General features: G+C 52.9%; 1 protein-coding gene across 2 annotated transcripts in view; it reads left to right on the top strand.

Annotated features, from left to right (window-relative positions):
• The window catches only part of Atp8b2 (ATPase phospholipid transporting 8B2), a 21,352-nt gene extending 15,901 nt beyond the window's left edge, over positions 1-5,451 (top strand). The window contains exons 17-27 of one of the 2 annotated variants that reach the window (XM_023713721.1): positions 328-492; positions 580-691; positions 830-935; positions 1,040-1,184; positions 1,450-1,633; positions 1,788-2,011; positions 2,385-2,468; positions 2,716-2,961; positions 3,061-3,199; positions 4,455-4,585; positions 4,768-5,451. In XM_023713721.1, coding sequence (XP_023569489.1) covers positions 328-492; positions 580-691; positions 830-935; positions 1,040-1,184; positions 1,450-1,633; positions 1,788-2,011; positions 2,385-2,468; positions 2,716-2,961; positions 3,061-3,199; positions 4,455-4,585; positions 4,768-5,046 — 1,815 coding nt within the window. In that variant the 3' untranslated portion in view covers positions 5,047-5,451. The remainder of the gene's footprint in view (positions 1-327; positions 493-579; positions 692-829; positions 936-1,039; positions 1,185-1,449; positions 1,634-1,787; positions 2,012-2,384; positions 2,469-2,715; positions 2,962-3,060; positions 3,200-4,454; positions 4,586-4,767) is intronic. The other variant, XM_004629809.2, reaches the window with a different exon arrangement.
• Positions 5,452-8,492: the final 3,041 nt, after the last annotated feature.

Raw genomic sequence — 8,492 nt, 5'->3', positions numbered from 1 at the left:
TTAAATTTTGAGACAGGGCAGGGGAGATGGCTCCATAGAATAAGTGCTTCCCTGGCAAGTGCAAGGGCCTGAGTTCAATTCTCGGTTCCGCAAAAAAAAAAAATTGAGACAGGGTTTTTGTAAGATGTTTAGTTACCCAGGTTGGGCTCCAACTTGTGATTCTCCTGCCTCAGCCTTCCACAGTGCTGGGATTGCTGGTATGTAGCACCACAAGCAACCTACTTTTGTGTGTGCGTGTATGTGTTTAGAATACCTAGAAAATTTCATGCCATGCATTGTTAGCTCCCTAGACATGCTGGGGTGTAACTTTCCGAACTCTACCTCCAGGAGTATGCAGGGGAAGGGCTGAGGACCCTGGTCCTGGCCTATAAGGATCTAGATGAAGAGTATTACGAGGAATGGGCCGAGAGACGACTGCAGGCCAGCCTGGCTCAGGACAGCCCAGAAGATAGGCTGGCCAGCATCTATGAGGAGGTGGAGAGCGACATGATGGTAAGAGCTCAGGTCAGGCTGCAGGGGGCTAGAAAGGCTTGTGCCTGTCTCTCCTATGCCAGGAAAGTGCCTTTGTGGAATTTTTAGCTGCTGGGTGCGACAGCCATTGAGGACAAGCTTCAGCAGGGGGTTCCAGAGACCATTGCCCTCCTCACCCTGGCCAACATCAAGATCTGGGTGCTAACTGGAGACAAGCAAGGTGAGAAGCTGGCAGAGCAGAGGGAACTGTGCCAGAGAGTGGTCCTGCCAGCCCTTGCATGGAGCCATAGCCTCCACGCAGGAGAGCACTCTGACCTTGCCGGATGCCTGCCTAACCCCTGCTTTCTCTTCCTGGTAGAGACGGCTGTGAACATTGGCTACTCCTGCAAGATGCTGACGGACGACATGACCGAGGTGTTCGTAGTCACTGGCCACACGGTCCTGGAGGTGCGAGAAGAACTCAGGTAAACCGAGCCTGAGGGAGACATGTGCCTGGGGTTGGGCAGGCTTGGATCCTGATTCCTGGGGCTGGCCTGAAAGACAGCACCATCACACTTTGCCTTCACAGGAAAGCCCGGGAAAAGATGATGGACTCCTCCTGTGCTGTGGGCAACGGCTTCTCCTACCAGGAGAAACTGTCTTCTTCCAAGCTGGCTTCTGTCCTGGAGGCTGTGGCTGGGGAGTATGCCCTCGTCATCAATGGTCACAGCCTGGTAAGTGCCGCCTAGAGCCCTTCTCTCAGTAGGACTTTTTTTTTTTTTGGCGGAACCAGGGATTGAACTCAGATCCTTGCGTTTGCCAGTCAAGCACTTATCCTGAGCCATCGCCCCCGGCCCCTCAGTAGACTTTTTGTCTTACCTTATTCTCATTCTAGTTTCCTACAGAGGGGGCTGTGGTCGTCGAGGGGGCAGTGCAGAGCTGAGGCTCCAGGCTCCTCTGGGGACAACTGTGCCTCTCTTAGGCCTCCCTGTGTTCCAGGCCCATGCGTTGGAGGCAGACATGGAGCTGGAGTTTCTGGAAACAGCCTGTGCCTGCAAAGCTGTCATCTGCTGTCGGGTGACACCCTTGCAAAAGGCGCAGGTGGTGGAGCTGGTGAAGAAGTACAAGAAGGCTGTGACACTTGCCATTGGGGATGGAGCCAATGATGTCAGCATGATCAAAAGTGAGTGTGGCCCGTGTAGGTGTGTGGGCAGATGGACAGGCGCTGGTGGAGCCCCCTGAGGTCTTGGGCTGGAGAAGGGTGGTGGGAGGGGGCTGTCACATGGAAAATCTGCAGTGTGGCATTGTCTTCACTTTCCTGTCATCTCTTGTCTTAGCGGCTCACATTGGTGTGGGCATCAGCGGGCAGGAGGGGATCCAGGCTGTCCTGGCCTCCGATTACTCCTTCTCTCAGTTCAAGTTCCTGCAGCGCCTCCTGCTGGTGCATGGGCGCTGGTCCTACCTGCGCATGTGCAAGTTCCTCTGCTATTTCTTCTACAAGAACTTCGCCTTCACTATGGTCCACTTCTGGTTTGGCTTCTTCTGCGGCTTCTCAGCCCAGGTAGTATGTGCTCCCATCTCTTGTGGTGTGTTGTGCATGAATTCCCTGAGGGCAGAGATCGTGTCTGTTCTCTTCATTGCCCAATCCTGTTGTCTGGTGCTTGCACTAAAAGAAATATTTGATGGGGGTCCAGGAGGTGGCTCAGTGGAATAAGTGCTTCCTTAGCAAGCACAAGGGTCTGAGTTCAATCTCCGGTTCTGCTAAATAAATTAATAAATAAATAAATGAATGAATGAATGAAATGTTTGTTGAAAAGAGTTGAGAGAAAGCTTGAGAAAATCTCATAGAGCTCCCTGGATGTTGCATTCACTGTCTTCCCATGATGGATTTATAGGCAAGGAAGGCTACTGACTTTTATCCCATTCTCTTCCAGACTGTGTACGACCAGTATTTTATCACCCTCTATAACATTGTATACACCTCCCTTCCAGTCCTGGCTATGGGGGTCTTTGATCAGGTATGGAGAGTTTGGTACTCAGGCAGGATGGGAGGAGCACTGCTGTGACAGTGTATCCCACTATTGAAGGGGGTTTGTGATGCTTGCATCTACTGAGGGTACCGCAAGGGCAGCTCCTCAGCTGGGGCGGTGGGGAGGCAGCTGGCCTGTAACTCGCCTAGGTTGCGGGACAAAGCCTGTCTAAGAGCTGTGTCACATGGGCACAGCTGGCCTGAAGTCTCCTTTGCCACGTGGCTTCCCCACATAGGATGTCCCCGAGCAGCGGAGCATGGAGTACCCAAAGCTATATGAGCCAGGCCAGCTGAACCTCCTCTTCAACAAGCGGGAGTTCTTCATTTGCATCGCCCAGGGCATCTATACATCTGTACTCATGTTCTTCATCCCTTACGGGGTGTTTGCGGAGGCCACTCGGGATGATGGCACCCAGCTGGCCGACTATCAGTCCTTTGCGGTCACTGTGGCCACGTCACTGGTCATTGTGGTCAGCGTGCAGGTACGAGGTAGTCCCAGAGCAGTCGAGGAGGGCGCATTGCAGTCCTGCTTTTGGAGGGGTGGTTGGGAGCCCTCCTATGACAGCCCCTGCTCTCTACAGATCGGGCTAGATACAGGCTACTGGACGGCCATCAACCACTTCTTCATCTGGGGCAGCCTTGCAGTTTACTTTGCCATCCTCTTTACCATGCACAGCAACGGGCTCTTTGACATGTTTCCGAACCAGTTCCGGTTTGTAGGTGAGGGCCTGTGGCTTTTTTATGAATGAGTGAGGAGTTACAGATGTTCTAGGACTGGCAGGATGGTCACCCAGTGCACAAGTCATGAGCGCTTAGCAGCACTTATATGCCAGGAACTCCGCACTATGCGTGCCGTGTCGAGGTGCCGCTGACCAGCCTCCTTATCTGTGAGGATGGTGAGGCTGTGGTGGGTCAGGATGGCTTTGTAGTTGGCAGGGACACTGGCAGTGGGGTGGTCAGGACTAGTCTGGAGGAGCCAGGAGTGTGGAGAGGCCACTGGTTCTAGAGAGCGGACCGTGTTCCGGCGGGGTGAGACAAGAGCTGCCCTGAGCAGCAGCGAGCAGCTAGGAAGGCAGGCTTATGGACTGCAGTGGCAGGCTGCCAAGTTTGGTGTGGGCTTGCTGGAAGTCATTTATGTAGGGGAAGAGGGGGAAAGATTGCATTAGAAAGGTGAAGGTTGCCAGGATGGTCAGTAAGGAAGCTCTGTGCTGAATGTGAGGCTGTTCAGAACTGGTACTGGGGCAGCCATGGCAGGTGCCAGGGAGGGTTTGCCCAGGGAGTAGGAGGTGACTAGGGCCTCTGCAGGCCTTGGTGTTTGCTGCTGGGTGTCCTGTCAGCACCTACCGGGTGTTGCCCATTCTTGTGGATGCTGGGGAGGCAGCACTGACAACAGGCACACTGCTTCCTCCTGGATTTCTGTGCGAGAGGTGCTTTGCAAGTGAACAAATAGAATGTCTGGAACCGTACCTCCTGTGAAAAACTTCTGAGGCTGGGTGTGCAGCTTAGTGGTGGAGGGCTTGCCTAGTATGTGTGTGGCCCAGGGTTCCGTCACAGCATACATAAAAAGTAAAGTATGGGGGCAGAGAGTTAGGAAGCTACTGAGTAACCCAGGTGGGAGTTAGGGTGGCCTGGAACACAGTGAAAGACAGTGGGGTTCCCTACATACTGTGAAAAGGAGCCAACGTGTTAGATGTGGTGTGAGGCAGAGAGCTGGGAGACAGACGGAGGTTGAGTGAAGAGGATGTCAACTAAGGGAGTTAAGAAAGCTGCTCTGTGCTACAGGTGAAAGTTTTGGGCTAGAGACAGATTTAGATGTAGAATATTTCAGAGTTTTGCAAGAAGAGGGAAGCCAGAGCTGTCTTAGATTTTGAGCTTGGGGAAGTGGAACTGTCAGAGAGGAAACTCAGGAAGTGAGGGGGCTACCGCCCCAGCCACCTGGGAATTCTTGGGGCCACTGACTCCTGTTTACCCCTAGGGAATGCCCAGAACACGCTGGCCCAGCCCACAGTGTGGCTCACCATTGTCCTCACCACGGTCGTCTGCATCATGCCTGTGGTTGCCTTCCGGTTCCTCAGGCTCAACCTGAAGCCAGATCTCTCTGACACGGTGAGGGACTGGGCTGTCCATGCTGGGGACCCAGATGAGGGGAGAGGCTCTGCTTTGAGCTTTCCTGCGGCTGTTTCTGAGCTGTTTCGCAACCGCTCGGTGTCAGTGGTGGTCTCTGGGTCTTGTCCATGGCAGTGGCTCACAGTCATGCTGATGGTGTCCCCTTCCCTACCCAACCCTAGGTCCGCTACACCCAGTTGGTGAGGAAGAAGCAGAAAGCTCAGCACCGATGTATGCGCCGGGTGGGCCGCACGGGGTCCCGGCGCTCGGGCTATGCCTTCTCCCATCAGGAAGGCTTTGGGGAGCTCATTATGTCCGGCAAGAACATGCGACTCAGCTCCCTGGCACTCTCCAGCTTCACCACACGCTCCAGCTCCAGCTGGATCGAGAGCCTGCGCAGGAAAAAGAGTGACAGTGCCAGCAGTCCTGGCGGGGGAGCTGAGAAGCCCCTGAAGGGGTGAAGACCCGGACTGGGATGCCCTGTGGTGGTGGCGCAGCGTACAGGCTGTTGGGCCCCAAGGGACAGCTCTGAGAACTACTGTCCTCATTGCTTGCCTGCCCTGCCTTCAGGGAAGCTCTGGCCCTGCTGGCCCTGCCCAAGTGGGGGTGGGGGTGGCCTAGGCAGGGCAGGGGCTCAGGTGTGGGGATGAAGCCCCGTGGGGACCAGCTGTGGAACTACAGATGAGGAAAACTGTGAGAGATTGCGTCTGCCCCTGCCTTGCCGGGGAGCCCACAGGGAGACTCTAATCTCATTTTTTTACTCCCATTCCCCAGTGGGGCCCTTCAGCCCCTGTTCCTGAATTACACAAGAATGTAACATGCCGGGAAGCCAGAGACCTGCTGGGGCCTCTGGGCCCCTCACGTTGTGTCTGTCTCCTTGATTTGTGTTTGTATCCAGTTTGGTTTTATCCTTTTTTTTTTTTTTTTTTTTTTTTTTCCTAGCAGATGGAGGAGAATTTTATTGACTTTTCTGTTAGGTTGATGTGTCTTAACTCTTCTGGGAAGAGGAGACTGGCACCCACTGAGAGCCCTACCTGGTGGTGTGGTTCTCTTGTAGGACAGAGAGGTTACCAGTGAGGGAGGTGCTGTCAGCTCAAGGGTGGAGGGAGAGGACACAGGAGGATTCGGTCCTTGCCCTCACCTTGAGAGTGAAGTGTTCCTTCCCCCAGCGCACACATATCCTGGATTCCACAAGTCCTGCTGGTACTGGGCTGGAGCCTGGAAAAGTGGCCGTCATTCTCAGTGAGTGGGATTTAGTGGGGTAGGGGGAGAATTTCTTTCATTTTGAACTGAATCCCAAGTTGTTTAGCAAATTCCCTTCTCCCCTCATGTGGCACTTTCTTGTACCTAAGCCCCAGGACCCTGAGGTAGAGGAGCAGGACAGGAAGTTGAGCCTCTGAGGGGGGCTGACGGGAAGCTGCTGCTCTACACGGTTCTCCCCAGGGACGAGGTCCCACCCTCAGGGCCCAGCGCCTGGGAGGAGCTGGGGTCCATGTTCAGGGTTGAGGAAGAGGAGGAGAAGGGCAGAACTGGGTGGAGGCTGGAGAGTGCTCGGTGCCCGGCTCAGTCAGGACGGCTCCCTCAGAGCTGGTCACAGCCTGTCCTTTCACCCACACCCCAACATAGCTGCTACCTAATCAGCCTGGGGAAGACTCCTTTCCTCTTCTTTGGTAGTTGGGGTGGGGGAGCTGGGACTTGGTGCATGGACCTTCACTGGTCAGTGGGTGCAGAGGAGCCCCAGAGGAGCTGGAGTGGCCAGGGGGTGGGGCTGGCACGGGCAGGTTGGGGATAGGGAAGTCTTGGCAGGGAAACCCCCTTTTGGCCACAGTTTACAAACTGAGTATTGTGTCTTGTCTGTGTGTCTCTCAAGGTGAGAGTCTGATTTTTATACCAAAGAGGAAATGATTTTTTTTTCATATTTGGTTTGTCTATATTATATAAATATATAAATATATATATACAGTTATATATATTATTTTTTTGGTTCTCTCTCATTTTTTAGGGAGGGATGAAAGTACCAAGTTGTGTTGAGCTGTAATTAAGGAACATTCTGTATAATTTATGACACATTTCTATACTTGCAAAAATTATATCATTTTATGGATATAAAAGAAAAATGCCTTTTTATAAAATTCCAATTTCTGAGAAATGTGTAATTTGTCTCTTTTCTGGTATTTAAAGCTGGTGGTAAAAGCAATGGCAGAAGCTACCCCATAAAAGGTTTTGGTGGATGGATCTGGGGGAGGTGCAGGATGAACTTCAGAGGGACATGGGACTTGGGTGGGGTGGAGGCAGAGCCTTGGGACTTGGGCCCAGCTGACGGCTTGGAGGCCACTGTTCCCAGGCCACTTGTCCCTAATGCGTGCTCGATGGGTGTGTGTGTACGTGTGTGCACAGCTATGAGGGGGACATTTAGGAACCTTGAACTGGGCATCCGTCTTCTCTGCTGCTCTCCTAAACTATCTCCTGAGCCTGGGCTCTTTAGAAAAGGACTTCTAGGGGTCGGGTAGATGGCTCAGTAGAATAAATGCTTGCTTTGCAAGAGCAAGGACTCAAGTTGAATCCCTGGTTCCGCAAAAAAGAAAAGGGTTTCTAGCCTTTTCTCTCTGGAAACATTTAGGGCCACCGGCCAGGCTCTTGTGGCCTTCCCTCTCCTCATGCATTTGTGCCGGTGGGCTGTGAACAAGAGGCCAAGGGGCCCCGCTCAGCCATTCACATCCAGATCAAATTCTGGGTGCCACTCTGGTGGGACACCTCAACCACAGCCAGCCTGCCCATAGCCTGAAGATACTGAGGGGTCTCCACATGTAGCCTGTCCCTCTTTTGATCCCATCACCCTGTCCTGGGGACTGAGATTTAGTGTGGGGGCTGTGGTAGGAATTTTCTTTCATTCTAAACTGAATCCCAAGTTCATTAGCAAATGCCTTTCTCCCCCATCATGTGGCGCTTTCTTGTAGCTATACCCCAGGACTTGGGAGTCTATGGTGGGGATCAAGTAAAAGCATGGTAACTTTACCTCCATCTTGGTGTGGCCTTCCGGAGCCCTGCAGTCCAAGGTTTTCCTTGCTTGGCAGAGACTGCTCTTTCTCTTCCTCATGACCGCACCCTTCATCTCTCGAGGCCTTCCTTTGTGAGCTCACTGTGGACATAGGCACCTCAGTCTTCTGTCTCCTGGTCCCAGTCCCTCTGTGCTCCCTGTGGCTTCTTCGCTATGTAGGTGGCCTGCTGGTCTGACATCCCAGCTTGGTTCCTCCTCAGCCTCCCTGTTTCTGAGTGCATTCACTTTGAATGAGTGGATGCCTGCTTGCGGGTACCCTCAGCAGTCAGGACAACCCCATCTCTGAGCCGGCACAGTTCAGACAGTCTGCTTGTCCTAGGTCCTTGGGTTCTGCTGCCTTCTACCTGGGCTCCCAGCACACACTTATGACCTCCTCTCTGCCCGGGTCACTCCCTTTTTCCCTCCTTCCCTTCCCTTCCCTTCCCTTCCCCTTCCTTCCTTCTTGTATTGGGCATTGAACCCAGAGCCCTCACCGTGAGCTTCCCAGCCCTTTTAAAAATTTATTCTGAGGGGCTGGGGAGATGGCTCAGTAGAATAAGCACTTTCTTGGCAAGTGCAAGGGTCTGAGTTCAATCCCCAGTTCTGCCAATAAATAAATAAATAAATAAATAAATAAAAATTTATTGAGAGACAAGATCTCATTAAGTTGCTAAATCACCCAGACTGGGCTTGAATTTATGATTTTCCTGTTTTAGCCGACAGAGCAGTAAGATCTGGAGCTATAGCCTGCAGATGTTCACCACCACATTCAAACCTCCCCTCCCCCTCCCCCTCTTCTATTTCCCCTCCCCTTCTCTCCCCCTCCCCCCTCCCTCCTCCCCAATAGCAATGAGACAGTTTCAAATCAAA

This window comes from Octodon degus, unplaced genomic scaffold (assembly GCF_000260255.1).
Source record: "Octodon degus isolate 3935 unplaced genomic scaffold, OctDeg1.0 scaffold00032, whole genome shotgun sequence".
Classification (NCBI taxonomy): domain Eukaryota; kingdom Metazoa; phylum Chordata; class Mammalia; order Rodentia; family Octodontidae; genus Octodon; species Octodon degus.
The sequence above is the reverse complement of the archived record's forward strand: the minus strand, read 5'-3'. Positions and strand labels throughout refer to the sequence as shown.